The 24,383-nt window shown below is 43.2% G+C and overlaps 1 protein-coding gene across 2 annotated transcripts in view; it reads right to left on the bottom strand.

The window, feature by feature from the left end:
• ZNF516 (zinc finger protein 516) overlaps nucleotides 1-24,383 on the bottom strand; it is a 107,264-nt gene that overhangs the window by 9,229 nt on the left and 73,652 nt on the right. For both annotated transcript variants that reach the window (XM_068671338.1, XM_068671339.1), the window contains exons 3-5: nucleotides 9,741-11,228; nucleotides 3,816-3,920; nucleotides 2,840-2,907 (exon numbers count right to left, since the gene is read on the bottom strand). In XM_068671338.1, coding sequence (XP_068527439.1) covers nucleotides 2,840-2,907; nucleotides 3,816-3,920; nucleotides 9,741-11,228 — 1,661 coding nt within the window. The remainder of the gene's footprint in view (nucleotides 1-2,839; nucleotides 2,908-3,815; nucleotides 3,921-9,740; nucleotides 11,229-24,383) is intronic.

Below are 24,383 nucleotides of genomic sequence, written 5' to 3'. Positions count from 1 at the left end.
GAAGTATAAACAAAATGTAGGAAATAAGGTATTTATTTCATTGGTGCTAATGCCAAAGCATGAAATGTAGCCTAATGCTAATATCATCAAAATGGGGTGTGTATGGAATTCTTTACACACCCCTATAGGTGGCCTACTTTGCAGTGCTGCTGCACACCTGCATCTCCTGTTAGCAGTTCATTACCCTAAAGTAGGTTTCCTATTTGGACATCTAAATATAGATTTAGCTGGCTCATTTTTGAAAAAGCCTGGCTGCAGACCCTATTTTTAACATGCGGAATTAAAATTATTCTGTGAGAAAACTGCTATATAATGCAGCACCATTGTAAGCTACTATGCTGGGGAATTTTAAAAGCCCTACGTAACCTTCTTTTATAAAGGAAACCTTTAGAGATGATCTTCCATGACTACTGAAGGGAAAGGGGGAACTGCGAAATACTAATGTTAATATTTTCACTCTTTAGCTGACTACTCCAGGGAAGATATTTCACCTGTGAGGAAGAAACATTATGTAAAGTGAATCGTTTCCACTTAACATTAAAAAAAAAAAATCATTCTAAAGCTACTGTACGTGCTAACTATTGTTTCTCGCTTGGAGCATGTGCATGGCACTTCTGTAACTTGAACTGACTTTGCACTGTAAACTCTCAAGAATAGATCTGTCCCCAATTAAAATGAAATGAAGACACAGAGTGACAATGTTTAAAGTGGGAAATAGTAATGTTTCCAGAGCGCTGCAGGCATTGTTCTTGGTGCGAGAGCTACTCTCTGTGCTTCTAAACGTCCCTGCAGCTGCAGGTAGAAATGAACGTATTCCCTTGCTAAAACCCAGGGACTGTGCAGGTGGAGGCTTCTGGGGGAGTGCAAAGCCTGCTTGCGATGAGAACAAGGAAAACAGCAGACAACTGAATAATCCTAACTGACACAGACACCGACAAACTGAGACACAGGCTGATACTGAAGAACAAATAAGACAAAAGAAAGGAAGATATCTCCTGGAAAAGCGATCATGCTACAGCCTCTGTGGGAGAAATACTGATTGGGAAGAGACAAAACGATTCATGAGCCTAACCTCTACCCAGTATTCTGCTGTATTGAAAGATGCTGTAATTTAATCAAATACTTTGAAGACAGATTGACATGGACTGTTGTCTGCAACAGCAAACTACATTTGCTGTGGAAGAAGTTAGTCAATAAATTGTGGTGTGGCAGTAGTTTACAAAGACGAGATTATGAGTAAATTTATTGTGCAGTAATACAACCCAAATTACAAAAAGAGTCCAGATGAGCTGCCACAGTTCTTTTTGGGTAGAAATGACCACTTCAGAAGTTTTCGGGACTGTATTTCCACCTTTGACCTTACATTGCCTTTTAGAGAAAAAAAAAAAACAAAAAAAAAAAAACAAAAAAAAACAACCAAAAAGAAAAACAAAACAAAACACTGCCTTCACAATTCAATTTCAACTACATATGAGATAAACTGTGAGCATGAAAAGATGAAAGAGCGTTTTCAAGGTGCTTAGGTTTATTAAATCTAGATCATTAAAAGGATGAGAAACAAAGAATAGTTGAGCTAGTTTGCAGAGCTGCAGCTTATCTCCCTGGCATATACTTTTCCTAAGAGGGATGTCCTTGCACAATTTGGTTAGGTAAACATCAAAGAGAGCACTTTTCATCTAGTTCTCCCGCTAGAGCAAAATTTTGCTGCTACTGTCCCATAAAACCAAAAGACATGCCACCCAGAACAACATGAAGTGCTATGTCATCTTGAAAACTTTATGAGGAGAGTTGTTGGCCACTCCTACAGCCTAATGGCAGGTCAGATAATCCCTGCGGCAGGGGATGAATTCCCAGAGTAACCTCCAGGGCAAAAAGAAGCAAGCACAACAGAGAAGATGCCAAGGGTCTCCACAAAGGGTGCAGCACATGAACTAAGCAACATGGTGAGGATGCTTATTGAATAAGCAGAAAAGGTTCCTAAGCTTTATGAAGGTGGGACTGATATTGAGCTGCATTCTTTAAGCACAGCAAAAAATATCTGCAATTGTTTAGTAAGATATGGGAGGGCAGTATGTAGAACTTCTTTGTGATAAAAATTATACTAAAAATGTGGATGAAAGCAGGAGTGAATGATGCTGGAGGCAACTCCGATATGAAAGAAAATTGCCCATGAGAAGATATGCCCTGAAACCCACCTGCCAAGCTTGAAGATGGAGAAGGAAGGTCCACCTTCCTAGGTGTGACAGTGGTCTCCAAAGACGCAGGATATATGAAATTTCAGTGTAATGGTTTTCTACATAAGAGCTATGTCATGTATAATTCAGCGTGCTGAGAAGTGTTTGTTAAGAAACACTAGTCAAAAAAGAGGAAAGTGCAGTAACTTGCAAAGTCCACAGGAACTGGAAGATGAGCCTTTCAGAGACTAGATACTGGATATTATGGTATAAAGACCCTTCAGAAAAATACAGACTTAAGCATTAATTGCATTGCTGCAGCAGAAAACGTATTAGTTGTAAAAGCAAACTATTTGTAGGAATTCTTTAAATCCTGTCTCACTACTACATATCATTGTGCATTAGCGTTATCTATCCCACCCACTCCCCAGTAAGTCAGTAACATGTTTAATTAAACACTAACTACCTGGTCTACAATTAACTGACTCTCTATATAACAGACTTTGATAAAATGCTTAAAAAATTTAAGAGCTAAATATCAAGCAACACCATTATTATTTATACATGTTGTAAAACAGTCAGTACTTTACTGATAAGTATCACTGTGCAACGTATCCCCAGCTACCACATTAAAAACCAAACATCCAATTAATTGTAAAACATACTTGTTTTGGGGCATCTGCGGAGGTGGTGTGAACTTCAGTACCTCGGAGTCCATTAGACTCAAACACCACTGTGGGAACAAGGGGGCTTGTTAACAGATGAACATTCAAGCTTCGTTAGTGTGTGTACATTATTTGAGACCATTACAGATTAACCACGTTCAAAAAAAGACACCAGCTACTAGCCTGTGGCCGGAAAATACCAATTTACCGTAACACTTACTGTAAGAGAGTGTGCTAATGGCAGCCTAGGGCCACTGCCCTTTTTAATTCAGACTTCAGCGCTGAAGAAAGCAATCACTGACAACATTAATTATCAGTCTATGTGTAAAGGGACCCTCTTCTTGCATTACTTACCATTTGGCCTCTGTCATTTTGCATCAGACTGGCTTATGTATGCATCATTCACACTTCTCAGAAAGAGCCTGCTAGTCTCACTGTCTCGTGCAATGCTCAGGAGGTAACGACACTGGTGGCTTTCGCCTCCCCCAGTCTCAACAACAGACTGTGCCAGGTTAAAAACGGCTGGTAGGGATTTCTGATTTTAGGACTGACCGACCGGTCTGAGGAAAATCTCGTTTCCTGCAAAAACGGTCCTGTCAACAGCAATGATGAGGCAAAACAAAGCCTTATGTTCTGCTGAAAGGGGTACTTTGATTTCAATTTGTGCTGGTGGCAACAGAATTCATTAGCATATTCATTTCTGAGTACCCTACTCTCTAATTAAAATAAAACATTTGCAAACAGTCTTATCTTAAATGCATTGCAATTTTATGGAGTTCGGGCGGGGATCAGGTAAGCAATATCCGGAGAACAAGAGCAATAGTCGTAAAAATAAAAAACCTGCGTATTAGATTTAGGTATTGGAATTACTGAGGTTAACGTGGTACGTGAAACGTAATTCTTGGCATTTTGTCAGCTGGATCTGAAAGAAGGCAAACAGGAAAGGGAGAAAGCAAGAGCAAGTGTGAAAATATACCTGTGTGGGACCTCTGATGAGTCCTGAGGTGACTGGGTTGGTTAAAGCATTTTCCACATTCCCTGCAGACGCAGTCTCCTTGGCGTGTTTGTGTCCTAAGCATCCCTGTAGTTGATAGGGAGGAAGGGAGGGAGAGAGGGAGGAAGGGAGGGGGTGGTGGGGAGAGGAGAGAGGAAAGTTGAGAAGAAAACATTATGCCAGAAGAAAACATCATTAGTATGTCTAATGTGTCATTATGTGAGGCTACCTTCAGGCCCTGGATGACAACTGTCAGCCTTCATCTAGGCACTGGCTGACAGGCCAGGCACACACAGGACTGCAAGAATGCATAAATTACATTGAATTAAAAAATGCTCCCCATGATGTGCCCGCACCAGGACTGGCATGTCAGGTGTGCGCTTTTCAGAGCAGCTGGATCCACTTTTCAGCCATCACCCAGCTTTGTCAAGCAGTACATCAGGCAAATCAAAGTGACTCCAGCGTGGCGGAGACAAGTCACATGGATAATAGGAAGTGAGTAGGACCAGAGCCCGACTGTCCCCCCCGGGCGGCAATACCTCAGAGACAAATGCAGAGTGAGTGGAGCCATCACAAACTGATCAAACCTTTAGCCCCTGCCTACCTGCCTGCCGGTGCTGCTTTGACCCTGGAGCTCGGAGGCACAGACGAAAGACATCTGTGAATGAAAGTGTCATTCCGGACATTTTGAGCTAGTCGCGGCACAGCAGCCTTCCTCCAGCCCTCGGTAAACATGTTTTCTAGGCCATTAGCATTTGTGGAAAACCGCTCAAACCTCTCCTTTTTCTCCAAAGGTCAGTTTACAGTATCTGACTTAAAGGGCTGGTCTTTGTCTTTTTGCTGCTGATCAAAAAAGACACATTTGACTTTTATTGGGCTTTTTTTAAAAAAAATAATATGGCTGAACATCATCTTTTCTATTTTGGTAAAACACCCTCCTCAGAAGGGAAGAGTTGATGTTTTCATTTGCCACTGGAGTACTTTGGCTTTTAAAGAAATTCTCAGGGGGTTGTCAGCGGAAGTGAAGTTTCAGCTTTTCGATCTTTTTTTTTTTCTCCCATTATAGCATTTTAAATGAATAAAATTGTGAGCAAAAAAGTGTCAAGAAAAAAAAAATTATTGAAAATCAAGGGCAGCATGCCAGAGGGCTCGTCCAAAATACAGACATCTGTACCTCAAAGGGAATGGAAAATGAGATGGGCTACCACTTGCTCTGCTTGTATGGCACCAAGTGTCCTATGATGATTTTTACCACAATATAGACTGCAAAGAAAAGTCTGGCTAAAATAAATAAATAAATAAATTAAAAACCTACAGCTGATTTCTCATTTCATAACAGCACCTCCTGTAGATGGCAGCACAGCCTATATTATATAACGGAACATCATCTCCAACAAGTTCCTGGCACTCAAATACAAGATCGTGATTTAGGGCCAAATCCAGATCACACACACACACACACACAAGCACTTCTAGTTCAATGAGAGTTTCACAGTAATGAGACAGATTTGCCTCGTGTGGGAGCAAAGGTTAAAGCGGATTTCCTCGTATGTTACCAACATTTCCCCTCCACTGGCCAGAGCTACAGCTTCAAGCTCGAGACCAAAGCTAAACGAAGTGCACGGAAGGACCAGAAGCAGCCCTTGCTGGCTTGCTGCCCCAAACAGTGGCCTGTAGAGATAGCCCGGGCTCTGCTGCCAGGAGAGCCCAGGAGGCTGCCAGTAGAGCCCAGGCCCAGGGGAAGCCCTGAACCCCTTCATATCCCAGGCCTCAGAATCACAGACGGTTGGAAGAGACCTCCAAGATCACCTAGTCCAACCTCTTACCTAACACTAACCAGTCCTCCACTAAACCGTATCTCTAAGCTCTACATCTAAATGTCTTTTGAAGACCTCCAGGGATGGTGACTCCACCACTTCCCTGGGCAGCCCATTCCAATGCCTAACAACCCTTTTGGCAAAAAAGTTTTTCCTAATATCCAACCTAAAACACCCCTGGTGCAACTTTAGCCCACTCGCCCTCATCCTGTCACCAGGCACGTGGGAGAATAGACCAACCCCCACCTCACTACAGCCTCCTTTAAGGTACCTAAGAGAGCAATAAGGTCGTCCCTGAGCCTGCTTTTCTCCAGGCTGAACAAGCCCAGCTCCCTCAGCCGCTCCTCGTAGGACTTGTTCTCCAGACCCCTCACCAGCTTCGTCGCCCTTCTCTGGACTTGCTTGAGCACTTCAATGTCCTTCTTGTAGTGAGGGGCCCAAAACTGAACACAGTACTTGAGGTACAGCCTCACCAGAGCAGAGTACAGGGGGACAATCACTTCCATAGACCTGCTGGCCACTGTTCCTTATACAAGCTAGGATGCTGTTGGCCTTCTTGGTCACCTTAGCACATTGCTGGCTCATATTCATCTGACTATCAACCAATACACTCTTTTTTTTTTTTTTTTTTTTTTTTTTTTTTGTGATGCTATGCACTCTGGGAAGCAGGAAATGGCTTTTCTGCTACCAAAGACAGCCAGAACCATCCCATCCTGTTGTTTACAACATGAACAACCACCACAAGAGCCCAGAGGCCTTCAGATATAGTAAGGCTTATTTCCTGCTCCATCCACACATGCTGCTCATATGCCCTAGTGAGCACAGCTCAGAATCACAGGACCTTGATCCTCCAGCCATGGAACCTGCACACCTCAGCCCCAGGAGCACCATGGAGATGGGGAAGCCTCAAGCCAGGCCCTAGAGACACTTGCATTAATAGCAGGCTCTGAACCAAGCCCCAAAGTTGTCCCAGCAGTCATTGTAGGCCTGATCTCATGGCCTCTGTGGAAGCGTTGTTCCCACCCACATCTTGTGCTTTGAGGAGGGAAGGCTGAGAATCACTGTGGTAAGCTAAAAGCATACAAATGCCAAGGAGAATGGGTTAGCACTTTCATCCAACCCATCCCTGGCACTGATGTTATGGCAGTTGTTTAAAAAAAATAGGTGGAAGAAAGTGGATAGCTTCCAGGTACGTTTGCCATTGTTGTATTTTTGAAGGAGCCTGTTAAGGCTTTTGATTTTGATTTGAAGGCTTTGTGCTATGGGCGTTGCTGTTGCAAGGTAATGCCCCCCTGAGCCATCACTCAGAACACAATGGGGTGAACAAAAGAGGGTGGATGACTGCAGGTGCTGGCAAATCTAGGCAGCTGGAGGTGACCACCTGAATGGGGGCTCTTGTGAAAACAAGACTCGAAGTTGGCCTCAAAGGAGCCCCAGGAAAAGAGTGCATCTGCTACCATAACCCATCCTTTCCTAATACCGCAATTCATATAAATACCATGAGCAAAATAAATGACAATTATGTCTAACAATGAGATTTTCCCTGCAAGCATTTGGGAAGTTTGGGCAGTGTGAAACGAACCTAGCCTAAGTGCAGAAAGCTTTGTGTTTGCAGCTGCATCACAACAGCACGTACAACTTTCCAAGGGCATGCTGGAATAAACACAAATGTAAAAAGAAGGATCCCAGATATAAACCCAGACAATATAAAGGAAGTTATACCCTGCACAACCATGCACTAAAATGTTCTAATATCATCCAAGATGTGGGTAGATTAGCACCAAACACCCTAGTAAAGTTTATCAGGAACATTCAAGTGGGACAAAGCATGTGACAAATAGCATATCTAAGTAGGATTTCTGGTTGTCGTTTATGTCATGATTGCCCTATTCACTTTGCCATATGAAGACTTAATTGTATGATGCATACTGACAGAGGGCTCAGTCTAGGACCATGTGTTATTTCAGACAAGGTTCATTTAGCTTCCTCTATTTGCAGTTGGTAGGATCTTGTTCCTTTTGCCTGCAGCAGCTTTTTATTTTAGTGCTATGAAAAACAGCCATCATGCCAATTGGTTTGAAGAACCATCAACAACCTGGTAGTTGTATATAAAATGAAGACAAGCTACATTAAAAAAAAAAAAAAAAGTTTAAAGTTCTGAAAACTTGATTGCTATAAAACACTTAGAATAAAAGAAGAGATTTCAAAGCAGAGATAGGCACTAAATAACTTCCAGTTAAAGTGTCTCTGGAAATCACTGCCCAGAAAAAAACATTTTGGCAATAAAATCCCTCTAAAAAAAAAAAAAAAAAAAAAAAGAGGTAAATGGAGACCTCTTTGTAAATCCTGCCCTAGTGTTCCACGTGGCTTTTCTGCTGTCTGCGTTCACTTGAGTCAGCTTCCAGTTCGTGGCTGTTAATGTTTCTCTCTATTCCTCTTAACAAGGCTAGGAGCTCACTGGATCAGTAAGATTTCACTGAGCAGGTTGACATGTTAGGATCGTAAGTAACATCAGGGAGTTCACCCACATTAAGGTACCCCAAGTTGATGGTAGAATAATTAACAAGTATTTAGAGCAGGAAGACAACATTCCTGCACCCTGTGATGGCAAAGGGAAGTCAGCTGCAGTCTGTACCCAAGAACAGGAACACTGACCCTACGTATCTAGCAACCGAGAAAGTCCTCTGCTTCCTTAACAAAACCCAAAAGCTTCATGATAGTTACAATAATTACATGGCCTCTAACCACCTGCTGAATGATCTGTTCAATAGCAATAAAAGTCATCTCTTATGCAGCAGTACTGTTTACCTGATTACCAGTGCAACAGGGTGGCTGAAAGGTACACCTCATGGGCTATTTCAGACAGATTTTGCCTCTGTCTTCTCCAAAAGACCTTCCACAAAGACCTGACTGAACATTATGGCTCCTTTCATGCCTCACAGCTGCCAGAGCAATCGACTTGCATACACCTTCTGGGACCTAGACCACAACTTCAGCTGTTAGCTTCTGAACGTCCTGTCATCCCCCTTACAAAGTGGGGTCACAGGCTCCATTTCACACACTTATTTGATGAAATAGAGAGCATTATGTCAGGTGAGCATACTAGCCATTTCCAGTTCTAGGAGTAAAGGTGAGAAACAAGTACTTTTTGTATGTGAAAGTCAGTTCTTGCACAGCTTCTACTAACAGAAGTGCTTAAAAAATGGGATGATTTACAAAAGGCAAAAGCGGGGACTGTGGTTCCTGTTCTCCACCCCCACACACCCACCTCAAGAGTAATAAATCAGTGTGATTTTTCAATTTCCACTGAGGCAAACTAATTTTGGCAGATAGTCAGAAGAGTATAGTTTCAAATGCAAATGCACAGGTTTCTTCTCTCCCCCCCCCCCCTTTTTTTTTTAAATGTGGCAGTACTTTTTTAGCCCCTAAACTTTACAAATGGTTATTTGAACAGCAGCCTTTCCAGCTTATGTGAATTAGCAGGCACATATTCAGCTATACCTCTTTTTAATTATAAACACACAAATAGATCAAAAGAATCATTTGAAAAATACTATAGTATTTTTTGATATGGACAAGGAGATCTTAAGACTTCTGTGAAGAAAGACAAAGGACACTGACAAGTGATTACCTCTCTGTTGTTGGAAGACTTGTTTGCAGACAAAATTGAACAAAACCTCCAAAATAACATCACAGATAAGCCCCAGAGGATGTTTATTCTGCCCGAAGCAAAAAGATTATGATGTTTGCCAGCACCGGCATATCAGTGGGATCATAGTGTGACAGCACATCTGTGTAACTCTAGCCTGCTTGACGGGAGGGGACGAAGCAACAGGAATACTCCAGGTGGAACCAACTACATTTAACCTGTGACAGAAATGTCACACAGTGCATGAGGGGGGATGCTGCAATGTTAAAGATCGGTAAACAAGTCTATTCAAGCCTATCCAGAAATGATAGAACAATGAATTTATAATCCCAACAGCTAAAAGGAGAAGGAGGATGCTGCAAAACAACGTGCTGTGGCTCAAAATGAAGAAGGAGCAAGCAAGCCACATCCCCAGCTGTGGAAGGGCTCATGAAATCTTACCTGTGTGATCCAGGACAGGGCTATTGGCACCACAGGTTTGGTACAATGAAGCGAGGTCCTTTGGAATGTATGTTTTAAAGATATTTAAGATGTCCAAACGTTTCTCATGCCCATCTGATCCTGGATCCTGTTTGCTGGAGTGTAAAGCCGAAGAAATTCCTGCTGCGCTGGGCTGAGGCTGCATCAGAGGACTTGCTCGTGCCACGGCTGTGCAGTTTGCCAATGTCCTCATCTCGTTCCCAGCCTTTATGTGAGACTCCCTCTGAGGCACCGATGGCTCTTCGTGTTTAGTGTACTGCTCGCTTTTGCACAGGGGATGATACTGTGGTGGTGGGTTGAATTTGGCCTTCACAGAATCAGACGTACAGTGCTTACCTGAAGGGACAAAACCAGTACTTCCCTGGGGAACCACATACTTTTCCACCTGTTTACTGTTGCTGGACTGTGTGCTAGGCCTGGATATGACCGTCTGAGTAGGCGTTACACTTCTGCTATAGGCTCCCATTTGCATAAGTTTGGAATTTGCTTCATATTTATTTTTCAGCGGAGGCTGTTGTGCTGCTATGCTGTATTGCTCCTGGGAATGGTTTAATTTGGGCTGTCTGTACCCATCAAGACCTGATAAGCGTGGACCACAGTGGCCGAACGCATGGCTGTCCTTTGACTGATGCATACTCCCAGACTTTGCAGTCATCCCAACAGGAAGAGAGCTGCTTTTGGACCCTGGCAATGCACTTGGCACTTGAGTGCGCGTAAATCTGGCAACAGGCAAAGGCTGGCATTCCTTACCACCGAGAACAGGAGGGGGGCCGGTACGCCCACTCCTTGCCAGAAAAACCAGGTTGTTTTTAATACTCTTGAATCCATTCTGTTGAACCCAAGGGGGGACCATTGAGTTACAGCTGATTTTGTGCAAAACTCTTTTGTGCATCCACAGGACTTCGGGGTAGTAGGTCTTGTGACTGCAGAAAGGACACGGGTAGATAATTAAAGCAGCCTGCAAGGATGTATTCAAATTTTTATTGCATGAATTATCCCTTGTTGATTTTTCACTCAAATCAAGTGGAGCTGCCTCGTGAGCTTCAGCACCTTTTTCTATTAGAGGATGCTCCCTGTGTAAGTCTAGCAAATTTTCTCTAGTGCGACTAGCTTGCACTTCAAGTGACGTTTTCAAGTCCATGACCATGTTTGAAGATGGCTGGCCCACACCCGAAACAAAGCCAGCGAAATGACTGGAGCAAGAAAGCCCTTGGCTGTGGTGAAATGCTGGCATCTTTACGTCTACAGAACCTTTCAGATCGTGGTATTTCGAAAAGGGCTCCTTGATGACACTCTCCAGTGCTGACACCAAAGCTGGAATCTCTGGCTTAGATTCACTGGCCTCGTTTTCTCTGGCATTGCGGCTTCCCAGCTTCGGAATTTCCTCCAACTGAGATGTTACCATAGGGGTTTCCTCTTCAGAAAAATTGCAGTGGTATGGCTTTTCATCTGAATGGAACAAAACAAAAACATAACTGTCATTTTGTGTAAAAAGAAGCACAACAGACAAAATAAAATTCAAGAATACTGTATAATAGATGGGGGGGGGGGGGGAAGCAAACTTTTGTATTAGTATTGTAATGACATACTACAAACGAAATGTACTGTATGAGCAAGAAAATCACAGAATAAGACACAACAATTCAATTTATTTTTAAAGATCACTGTAAAGTCTGGATAAACTCTCAAATGTTCATGACATTTTGAAGAAAGAACAATTCAATAATATACTCATGTTAAAATTCTGGGACTGTGAGAAAGATAAACAAATATGCAGCCATTTAATGCTTTAACAAAAGCAAAGATAATGGAGCCAGATAAGACTGACCTAGTTAAAGGTCTGTCAGCGTTTCCATTACAAGCCCCTTTTTTTTTTTTTTTTTTCCAAAGGGTTTATAACTCAGCAATAAAAATTGGCTCCACACTGAAACCAAGCATATAAGCAGATACAGCATACAACATAAATTGCTCACTTAAGAGGGACTTTTGCAGTGGCCCAATATAAAAGATGAGTTATGAAGAACGTAAATTTTGAATTTTTTGTCCGTTAGTTTAAAGCAGATACATTTTTATTTTAACATACGTTTATGTTTGAGTCAAACTTTAGGTAAATTTTACGACTGCTCAATCCACTGAGAGATAAGGAATTCAACATTTTCAGCCACTGAGATTACAGAATTCAAACCAGACTCTCAGTTCTTCCCAGTTTCTTCTTCACTTCTCAGCTTTCCAGAGCAAATTTGTCTAACACATGTCCTGGAAAGGGAACATACTGGGCAGTAATTAAAGCAGTTTAGGGGGGAACAGAAGAGTATGATTTGTTTTGCTCGGAGCACAGCTACCTCCGCTCGCTCTCACAAGGTTCCTCTCTCAGAGCTGCTGATAAAGTCGTTGAATCCCTCCAAATCAGTTCACAAATCAATTCCAGAGAGATTTTCATCACAGCAGTAATGCTTACTTCACTGAATCCATTTAACATGTAACTGAATTGAATCATCTGACAAACTTTCAGTTTCAATTAACATGCAGTTAATGAGCCACTGCCAGGCAAGTGTAAGGAGCCTGTGCTCCATCTAAAATGTCACCAGTCCAAAGCGATCACCATATCCGGAGGAGTGGTGAGAATGGGAAAGGAGTGAACTGCTCTATCGCTGCATATCCCTTCCCATCAACTCAGAAAAGGCAGTGCTTCAGAAAATCAAGTGCTGTTCCTTAGCAGGACGCAGTGCCACGGGCATTTTTCTAAACGGCACAATAGAAGTACGGCTTCAGCTGGAGTCTCACTGCAAATAAAGTCCCTTTAACCTCGTCTTCAACTCAAGCCAGAAACAAATAATAATAAATACATTGTAAGCTTTTGTTTAATTCGAGGTAATTAGGTTAAAAATAGCCCATAGATTTGCAGTCCTGCAGGGCTGAGTGCTCACTCTGCTAAGATCATTTTCCTTTCAAACTCTCTAAGGGGAAAAAGTCAGGAAAAAAAAAATACAAGGGAAAAAAAAAAAAAAACAAAAACATAACCCCCAAACTTGTTTTTCCATGTTACAGGGGGCAAAGCTTTAGGAAAGCACATGCCCAGCACTACTGGCTAAATTTACAGTTTGAAACAAAGACACTGCATGCAGCAGTGAAATCTGACACTGCACATCTGTGTTATTTTCAAAGCACATCTGTCAAAGCCCAAAATATTTGTGCTCTTAAATAAGATTTTAAGGCTTCCCTTTACGATCACAAGGAGCGGGTCCTTTGATCATCGTAGTAAATAATGAAGGAAAGCAAAAACAAATCATTCAATCGCAGCAGTAACTCCGTGGGGGCTGAACCAACCTCCTGGATAAGCAGAGCCCGGCGCAGGGAGCAGGGGAGGTGGCGAGCACCCCCAGCCCCGCTCTCGGGCCTGGTCCCTGTGGCAATGATGGAGCCCTTCCACAGGGGCCAGCAGCTCCTGGGGAGCTCTGCCCACCCCTAATACCCTTTGGGGGTCCCTGGCTTCGCCAAAAGCCACTCAGCGTGCTGTTTTAGCCGAACTGACTGAGGCAAGTTGTTGATGAGGCAGGGAGACAGTTTGGTTTGGGCCTGGACGTGAGGAGAGGAGAAGGAGGAGGAGGAAGCAGCAGATGGACAGACGTTTTTTCTGCCCTGACTGTGGGTATATATCCTGGGAGATGGCCACAGTTCCTTTACCCCCCTTGGGGTAGTGCAGTCATCAAAGCAAAAGGGATTTTCCAGGTGGAAACTGCAGCACAGAATAAATGTGAAAACGCAGGGAGGCAGCGATGAGGTAACGCTGGGCGCTGCCTGTAATCACCACAGAGCTGAAGTCGGATGCTGCCAGGGTAACGTATCAGAATTTGTAAGGTTAGGACAAAACACAGCTCCTAACAATCTTGCAGTAGCTTCCTGCTGCATTCAGTTCCTCTGACGTCTTACACAAACAGTACCAAACATACCAGGAATCATTTTTAAAAGCTTACTTCAGAAGCCTCAATAGCACTATTTGTATTAATTGCTCAAGCTGTACTTCTAGCAATAAATAACAATAGTAAATAAAAATACACGCTAAACAAACCCCCTCTTACCTGTCTTCCCCAAGCTTTGCACACATTTTCCACATACAGGCCAAACCATACTTTTCCCCAACAGCACAAACACAGCCTAAGCATCTCCCTAACCCCCTCCTGCCCTCCCCAGGACCCGACACCGCAGACACCCATCAGGCCAAAAGGCTGCCCTGTACCCCTTTGTATCCCCCTGGCGTGCAGGCAACAAAAGCCAGGGGGAGAAGGAAGATGCCAGCAAAAGGAAGAGGAGCCAGCACGCAACCCAGTGATATCGTCAGAGCCTTTTTAGAAAAATAGATTAAATTTATTTCTGCCTGCTCCCAGCCGCTTGCCCCAGCTGAAAAGGGGTACTAACAATCCTTTTAAATCACTGGTATAAAATATTGCTCTAACCAGTGCAGTGCAGGCATTACTGTCACCAGAAACTTTCGAGATTTTATTATGGCCAGGTCAAAGCAAAAAGCCATGAATGGGATGCCTTTTGCGTGATCTCCCGGGACTATAACTCACGTTCCCCATTGAAAGACTTCTTGGCAAAGCACTCTCTCACTGTCTTCCCTTCAGTCCCTGTCATCTTCTCATTTTTGTCTCAATTCCTTTGTTACTTCTCCAAAACTGCACTTTACCTCTTATACCTGAGAGTGAGAAAGGTCCTTTCACCACAGCCCTGAAGTGTTACAGGTTTTGTGTGTTGCAGACACCTGGCCAACAGTTGAAGGGGAGGAATTTTGTGAAGTGCTCAGGATGGAGCTGGCTGCTGATGCCACCTCATGCCTCCAGCTTGGACTTAGCTTTAGGTATCAGTGCCCTTAAATTAGATTTTAATGCTTCTCTTTGGGATTTTTTGGACTTAGCTTCAGAGACCCGAGGAAAGCAAAGCAGGACAACACACAACACTCAACTATATGAGAAGCCAAGGCCTAGAAATACAAGAAGACTTGGGGATTCAACTGCTTTTTCAGAAATATATCTCGCTGCTACCCCTTAGTCATGTACCTTACACAGGCAGACGAAAATAGCTCCCCTTCCCCACACGCAACCCCTTCTCTCCTCCTCCCTCTCACATACACAAACTCCACTTATTTCCTCCCAGCTCTGCTCTCCACAAAACCAAAATTCAGAACGGGACGCACAGCTGTTTTAATTCATGAGGCTTCCTATAAAGTAAACCAGGCTACAAGCCTGAGGACAATGAAACCGTGATTTCTATTCAGAAGAGCAGAACTGTCGAGAAATTGGCCCCTTTTCTGGCTAGCACTGCAACACTAGGAGTTGAAGGGAAAGGAGCAGATGTGGTGTGTTTGATTTTCAGTAAACATTTGATAGTGATTTGCACTTTTGAATGCTCTGGCTTGATTTGAAAACTGACTGAAAATAAATTACAATAAAAGCAAAGGACAACATTGGAAGAAAGTGCAATATTGCAAAGATCTGTATTAGGTCCTATTTCACTTGGTATTTTCCTTAATGATCCAAAAGAGACTCTAGACGGCATGCTAACTTAGGTCTCCAGGATATATCTCATTTGGAGGAACTGCAAAAATAATGGGGACAAGGAAGTAATGCACAGGGACTTGCAAAGAATAGAAACGCAGTCTGAAAATAATCAAATTGGATTCATTCTGGGGAGGAAAAAAAAAAAAAAAAAAAAAAGCAAGCTAAGACAAGTGAAGGGAAACGATCCAAAAACCCATGCAGTGAGAGGGTGAAATCTGGGAAGGAGCAATGCTGAATATAACAGATGTTACAGTAGACAACAAGTTAAATATGAGTGTACTAGGTGAGGTTCTTCAGCTTAGCTTTCACAAATAAAAGCAGGTTATTAAAATAAAATAAATTTAAAAAAAAAGCTAAAACTACTCCTGTAAAAGAGAGGCATGATGGCCATACCAGTTGCATCATTATATATGCATTAAACATAATATGGGCAGCATGCAAAAGCCTGCAATAAGTGACACAATGACATGGCAGGGGAAAGAGGAAAAAAGCAGTTCTGCAGCACAGATTTGAGGCATTTTACCCTGTGAAAGGAAGGTCCAACAAAAATGTACCACACACTTAAAATATCTGTGCTGACCTGCAAATATGGACAATTTTGAAGGAGTTTCAAAGAACTGCAACAGAAAAGTTACTGACTACAAAATAAGGATGAAGAGTTAAATGTCCCCAACCTCGCTGGCGGAAGACAGCAAGGTGACAGGCCAACGCCTGCAGGCTCCTGAGGAGTGCCAGGTTCCCAAAGAGAATTATGTCATCCTGAGCACTGGAGTGTATCACAACAATAAGATATAATCGCACACAGGAAAACTCACAATGAACAGAAAAAAAATAAATCCCAATTATGTGTATTTGCAGCTCGTAGAATAAATGTCAAGGGAAGAGGTGGAACACCATGTGGAATGTGAAACTTACACAGACAAAACGCTGCTTATGCATGATAAAATTCAATCCTTTCCACGAGGAGACAGAAAGCACGACTTACTCCTGCCCTTCGCTCTACCCACACAGCAACCCCAAACCCCTCGTAAGCTAAATCCACATACTACAGCTGCATTGTAGACGGTGCCAAACCCAGCCTTTTCATACTAAATCCCTACATGGTTAGCCAAGGAACAAACTTATGGAGAATTCACTGGTGAGCCTCTGATCCTGTTTAACAGTTGGATCCTCCAAGCGTGGGTCGGGCTGTTCAGACAGACCTGTTACCTGTTTTGCAGAGGATGATTTGTCTTATGCTGATGATGCCCTCTCTTCAAGTTCATGTCCTCTACACACTATACGTCACCTCCTCCACTTTCTGCCCCAGCTGCATCACACAGTGGAACCCCAGCACAGTGCTAAATAGGATGCAAGGCAAGAGACAACTCCTTCATATCTCTCAGCTTTCCCTACAGCACAAGGCCACTTGCTACAATGAGATACCGGGAAGAAAAAGTTACTTTGCTTTGATATGAGAGCCAGCTTCTCATCTGCAAAGCTCACCTTGCTTTATATGTTGCTAGACATTTTTAGATGCAGCTGCAACAGCTCCTCGATAATTCACAAAAACAGATGAACACGATTAGATTGGAATACTCATGCTGCATGATGGGGCATGCTAGCAGATGAGAGGGTAATATTAAAGGGCAGAAAGCACATGATCAACTAATATCCCTGCTTCCTCTTGAACTAATTTTAGAACAACAAGGAGTGTTTTTGGCTAAAGTTTGAGCTTTTCAACAAGGCATAAACCCAACATAACTCTTGCGATTCAGATGTTGCCCAATAGAGGTGGTTTATCAGTCTGCTAACTCACCTCACCCTGCAGTGATTGCACTGCAGCTATGCCAGGGGGAAAGTGGAGTAACGTAGCCCTGAACCAGAGCCCAGCAGCACACAGAAGAAACAAGTCCCAGACTCTCCAAGAAGTCCTGAATTTCCCAGTCATCTGGTCACGAATGAGAAGTTTGTTTCTGTTTAATAGCACGCTGTTTTTCCTTATTGCTCTTCAGCAGTTTATTGTTTTCTTTTCTTTTCGTGGCTAGATGTTGTGGACTTACCTTTTCCCTTCTAATCTATTAGAGTGCATTTGTAACAGCTTATACATCCTTAGCAAATGAAATAATGGGAATGCTTGATTTGTCTTAATAATGAGATACCATTTTTAGCATACTGATCAGACTAGATGCCCTTTTGTTTAGCTGGTATTCATGATCTCCATTCTCCCTTCGCCTATCTGAATCTTTGAGTTTCTAAGATGATCTCTCATTTATTTTTTTAGTCTCTTGGCCAACAATTTCAAGACAAGGATGCATGACGGTGACTGCCAACTTTCAACTAAATACTTCCTAAGGATGGATGCAGATGACAAAAAAAAGCATCATCTCACAAGTACAGAGAGAAGAACTGCAGTTTTGTATTACTGTTTTGGAGAGTGGGGCCAGGGAGGGGAAAATATTATGTGAGCAAGGCAATTTTAAGCCTTTTAGGAACCTTACAGTAACAGGTTTTTTTTTTTCTTTTTTCTTTTCACTCTTTTGTTCCCAAGCAGCACTATCACGCTTTCCATATTGTCTAAATGACTAACACTTGGAGCCCTGAACTCAACATGTATTATAACTGTTATGTTTCTTGCACATTTGTTTTCAGGCTTCCCTGTTCCCTCTCTGTTCCAGGAACAACAGCTTTTGGAGTCATTCCAAAGGCCAGCTTGTTTTATTTTACTATTTTTACACTCTACAACTTCTAATTTTACCTGCACGTCACTTTTTAGCCTCGCTGTCCAGCACCTAAAATATCACGCTGCCTGAGTTCTCCAGAAACCACGTCCCCAGCATGCAAACAGCCAAAGGGCCCTTTATACTGCTCACTTCTTCACTGCAGAACTGCGAGGCATTCCACGAGATGAATGAGAAAAATGCCAGCCCAATCCGCCCCTCATAACACTCTTGATTCTCCATTTGACTAATCTCTCCTGCATTGTCTGGGAGGACACCTGCTGCTTGTGAAAACAAAACCCACTGAGCTCTTACAATCTGGGCAGCAGAAAACATGAATAGGCGACCATCAGACTAATTCAATAAAGTTTGTTCAGTCCCGGACTTCACATGTTGATTTTTTAGATTATTTGAGGTCGTTATTATCATTATCACTGATACCGACTGCATTAGTTTTGCATTTTGGAAAGAATGTGAAAGGTCGCTGAGCTGATCAGAAAAATAACACAAAAATTTTAGTTGATTAAATTTGAAACTTAACCTTTTAATATGAGTGAGATCTGAGTCTGAGACCAGTTACGGTAAAGCACACAAAAGACCTCTTCTGCAAGGTATTCCCTAGCTCAGTAAAATTACAAATTCCTTTGCACAGCAGAAATGCTTTAGAGTTATGTCACACTTCAAGGATCACTTTTTTTTTTTTCCTTTTCGTTTTTAAAGGGGCTTGAAACCATCTTCCATGCACACAGCTACAGATGCAAATGTCAGCAGGTTTACTGCAACTTCAAGCACAATCAGAGAATATGCACCAACAAAGTAACTGAGGAATTAAGTGGGAAAGGATATCAGGTCCAGAATTTGTCTGCAGCACATGTCGTTAGGTACTGGAGGCACAAAAAAAAAAAAAAAAGCATGGAAGCACAGAAGTTTACAGTGAACTTTTTCTTTCCAACTATCTGTATACAATTTTTCATCACAGGATATTTGGCTCTGTTATCTAGGGTACTGATGCTACAAGCCTTTCAAAGGCCAACTGATTGCAAGAGCAGCTCCACGTGCAAATTACTCCACTCTTCCCTTGCATAATATCTTCCTATTACCCTCAGCTTCACACAGGTGCTCATCCAGTGCCACAGGCTTCGAGCTGAAGCCCAAACACAAACTCTCTTCTAGCACCAGGTACTTTGGGACTTGTCTCCCAGGTATCAGCCTTACAAGGGTCAACATGGGCTTTTATCTGAGGGTGAGGGAGAGAAGGCATCTGCAGTAGAGTGTATAGAGAAGTAGAAGTGCATGTGTGGGTAAAATGGCTGCTGCTGGCAGCGTGCCACAGAGACACTACGTTTTCAGTGTTTATCATGTCACTCCATACCTCCTCACTGGGACTTTTGTAAGGTATTGGATACATAGTGCAAAGGAATTTGGGGCAATGGCGGAGCTCACGATGACTTACCAACCCTTTCCCTCCGTGTTTCTCACAAGGAGGTACACGAGGGTAATCGCTGCCCAGCAGTAGGGAAAAAGACCCACAAAACAACCTGTATGTATCTGCAGGCAGAGCTGCAGCCCTTGTTATCAGAGTATTTCCAAGTGCCTTTTTCACCCTTCATCCACACCAGCTTGACATAGGGGTAGTTTGCACTTCAGAAGAAAGCCTGTCCTTTAAATGGAGAGCCGTGGGGAGGCTTCAAAGAGCTGCCAAGCCTCACACAGCAAGGCTGCAACTCACATCGCTGCTGCATCCTTCTCACATCCCCAGCAGAGCCCTGGAACATGCCGTGTGTGTGGCCACCTCGACTGTCACCAGGAGAAGGAATATAGCAGGGGGGCTGGCACTGTGCTCCCGGTGCCACCTGCAAGCCCCTGAGCAGGGCACTGTGCCCCACATCCCTACTTTGCCCTGCGAGCACCCAGTGCATTCATTTCCCCATCACCCATTGGGATGCTGCAGCTACAGCCAGGAAAAGCATGGTGCTGGGAAATGGAAGTGAATGGTCCACATCACACAAAGCCTTCTCGCCTCTGCCTCCATGCCACAAACCTTCAAACTGGCTTTTCTTCCCGGAGGAAACTTCAGGCACAAGTGCACGCACAGGAAGACATCCGCCAGTCCCACCAGGGACTGAACCAGAGTGACAGCACCACAAGGGTTTAATAAGTACAGGTACCTTCACAGTCATTTCACCTGGATCTTGAGGGGGTGGTAAGCGCTTAGCTACACAGTTTGAGTAAAAGAGGGAGAGAGAGAAATGAATACTTACACAGGACCAGTGCAAAACACTTGCAGGGACAGCATGCCAAAAATGAAAACTGTACAATTTGGCATTGCCGTACATGTTGCTGATCATAATGTACTTAAAGAAAATTATGGGATATAAAACCCTTGGAATGCTCTGCAAAATTAGGAAGTGATTAGGCCAGATGATACCAATTTAACTGTAACACAGCTTTGTCGTAATTCCAGGCTTAATAGCAATGCTGTATGAACTGGCCCAAAACCCAAGTGCAGTACTTCCAGGACACACTGTAGCTGCTGGGCATTTCATTGTGTGTGGCCCTGCTTGTTAACTTTGGTGCAGGTAGAAGGGGGGAAAAAAAAAAAGGGGGCATAAGACTATTAACACAGCAGGATACATAATTAAATTTGAGAGGGTTAGATTTGGGTAGGGGGGTTGTTTTATTATTATTATTTAAGGCACAGAAAGAAGCCCAAATGGCTTTGATGCAACAAAACTACTTGCAGAGGAGATGGAAAATTATGACTCAGATTTATTTTTTAATTTTTTTTTTAAGCAAGTGGCAGCCTGCCTGTACAGCCACTCCAAACACAGAATGACACAGCTGTAAATCTTTCTCGAGATTTTCCCTTTCGTTCCAACAGTCAGACATGCCACAATGTCTGCTCCAGAGCGTCTTCTTGACCACCACCTGTTCCTCTTCCTTCAAGTGTATTAAGGAAAAAGGCTTTCCAGGCCAGGACTGGGGGCTGGCAGCTACCCCATACAGCTTAACATTCCTCAGCCAATATTTCATTTCTCCTATCATTTGTTAAGCATGGCTAACATATTGCCATACATCATAAAACTCGTTCCTAGAGCTGCTCAGTCTAAAAGCAGAGGGTACAGCTGTGCTGCAGGCCAGCCTTCTGCAGAAGTACCTCAGCTGCAGCCAACAAGCCCAACGTGGTAACAGAGGTAGCACAGCTATGGAAACACAGACTGCCTCCGCGTGAGCTAACTTACCTTGTTTCTCATACTAAAGGCCATGCTACCACCCTGGTACCTATGTTCACCGACTTAAAGGCAGTCAGGGATCTCTACTCTGCACGTCAGTCACGTCAAATGCAGTGGTACCTCACTGAAAGGTGAGCTTAGATTGTTATTTGGAAAGTATTACAAGTACTTAAAGATGCTCTACTTGTACAGTATTTGGTTAGAAAATCTGTTTCTTTATGTCACCACTTCTTTCAGGCTATCAGAGGAAAAAGGATTTAGAGGCTGGAGCCAGACTTTCCCCACCAGCATGGTGGGAAGGACACGGCAGGGCAGGCGAGCATGGGACACAGTTTCCTCCAGTGAGGCTCAGCAGCAGGAAGGCTCCAAGCTACTGCTGGATCGAGCAAAAGTTGTTTTTAACACTTCTGCTATGGATAAGCCAAGGGAACCAGGGCTACCAGTGAGGACGTTGGTTCAGCCACAAGGGCAGTTGATGATGTGTGGCCTGCCGTGACTGCAACACCCTTCACTGGGAATGGGGTTCAAGCCACCAAACATGTCATACACATGCCACAAAACCCGCAGCTGTGTGCCAAAGGCCTTGAAAACAGGCTCGAGGCCCTGCCTGCTGGACCCAGTTGCCTCTGCGAGCCGCCAGCACGCCAATGGTGGCATTTGCTCCAGTTGACCTCGCATGGCAGCGATATTCACAGTCTGGTTAATTGCTAGGTAAGTAGCATTTCCTTTCCCTTTCTATCCAGTATCCTCCCTTGCTCTTTTGTGCGGGAACAGAGGAAATGGTCACAATAACTATGGGAGGCATTTCCAACAAAGTAAGCGGCCTTTCAGAGCAGGCTTGAAACAACTCTGTGACAGCCTTGCGGAGATCACTAAAGACATCAGTCATTTACTGGCAACTTCCATAATCCCCCTGAAGAGCTAATAGACAAAGAACCCTGCAACCTACCGCCACGAACAAGAACGCAGAAAAGGCACTTGTTTGAGGCTGAACAGCGCTCTTAAAGTAATTTGGGCTTTTAATTTTTTGCTCTCACTTTTCCTTTTATACCAAGAGGTACATTTTACAGCCCATGGGAGCACCAAAATCCTTGGCTGACTTAAATTCTTGCTTTTTGAAGTATTTGTAATTTGCAAAGTGAGTAATAAAACATATTTCTCAAGATGTAATCTAAAAGATGCAAGAAATTCCAGCATCTATTCATCTCTGCTGTGTAGGCTTCCCATTTTAAGAAAGAGGAAGCCCTCTGTTTGGGGAGGAAGTCAGATGAGAATCATCCCACGGTGCATAATGTAGATCAGAAAGGTCAGGAGACAAGGGGATGTCTCAAAGATGTATTAAAAAAAAAGAAGAACTGTCTGTAAATGTGTTTTATTCAATCTTTCAAATAATAGAAACATTGTTATGGTAAAGGAGGAAAGGGTGAGAAATCAAATCTATTAGAAAAAAAGGAATCGCAACACATTGCATTTAAAATAAGCTTCATAGACAACTAGCTAGTAATTCTGCACCTGTGAGTCATGATTATTTATAACATAAGCTCATTTTAATAAATAAAGGATTGTGTTAAAATGCTAAAATGTTAAAAGCCGGAATTAACTATTGCACATAGTGCATAGGAAGCTTCCCAACTTTTCCAATTAGTACCAAGGCTTAAGCTTTAAATGCAGAAGCAAAAGAAATGCTGAAAAACACTGCCACGGGCTGGCTTAATTTGGAATTTCTCCTTCTCAAAAGGATTAGGAAAATGCACACATATACACACTACCAGAAGGGCTGGAAAGTACTTCAGCTTTCCTACCTCTCCCCAGCCCTTGTGCTGTTACGTACATTACAAGAGAGCAGGAAAGTACATTCAAGGGCAATTTGCAATCTTGGTTTGATAGAAAAGAGCTTCTTCATGAGCATCTGCGGCAGACTGCAAACACCATTTTGGGTGAAAGGCCTTGTTAACCTCACTGCTGCCTTTCGCCTCCATATTGAGAGCAAGCCCATACAAAGCAGCATGAAAAATCCCTGTGCCTGCCACAGGATTAACAAAAGGAGATTTTAAAATTTTGATCATCAGCTATTGAAATGAGGCATCCTTAAATAGAAAGACACTTGCCATCTCAGTGGAATACCCTTCTTCAGGTAAAACATCCCACCAAGAACAGGGAAAAGATGCATTGTTTCTTGGGCGAGAGCTGTGGTCTGGTATATTTTTGTAGAAGTACTGACACCTCTCCTCTTGAGGAGCTTTGGTGTTAATTATTCCCCAGTGTTCAGGTCTTAACAGGGAACTGATTTTTTTGGAACCTCAGGGGCGCCATCTGCTCTCCCAGCAGCTCACAGCGGGTCAGAGGAGCTCCAGCAGGGTTAACCAGTATATTGGGGAGGGATGAGGCAAACAGGGGTAACCAAACCACCTCCCAATGCCTGAGAGGGTATCAGCTGTGGGCTTTGTTGTTACACACATAAAACTCCACCAAAAAAAAAAAAAAAAGAAAAAAAAAAGGGGGGGGGGGAGATTAAGTTATCAAAAAAGAGCTCCTCAGATCACCCACATCACTTTACCTACCATTTATTCATATCCTCCTGTCATCAAAGACCAGACACTCCCTATCCCAACCCCTTGGCTCCTTAGAACTGCTTCCAGATCAACAGAAATAAAACTCGCCCGAAGAATAGTGGGCTTAAGAAATACATCTGGTTCATTCAGATTCTCAAACAGCAGAAAACCATACTGAGAAACAGATGTTTGATCGGCCAGGTATTTCCAAAAAGAGAGAGGTAAACAATCGCATGCCTTCCCCCTCCTCCCTCTCTTCCCCCCCCCCCCCCCCCCAACATCACACTAAGAAGTACTACCATAATTACTGTAGCAAATATATAGTTTAGACTAATGCCAGAAAAACAAAGTGTTTGGTAAATCCTCCTCAGGGTCATTTACTAAGATATATTTAATCCACGAGTTAGTTCAGCTGCTACGCGCAAGGTTCAGGTGGTAACTGTACTTTTGTGGCACAGACGTCGCATCAAACTGACTTCAGATTTCGTTTCCTTAGTCAAAAGAGGAAAACAGCGGCTCACGCAGTCACAAGAGAGGTGGTGTGGTTAATGGCATTACCTAC

Source organism: Anas acuta, chromosome 2 (assembly GCF_963932015.1).
Source record: "Anas acuta chromosome 2, bAnaAcu1.1, whole genome shotgun sequence".
Taxonomy (NCBI): domain Eukaryota; kingdom Metazoa; phylum Chordata; class Aves; order Anseriformes; family Anatidae; genus Anas; species Anas acuta.
Note: the sequence above shows the minus strand (reverse complement) of the source record. Positions and strands in the feature narration are given on the sequence as shown.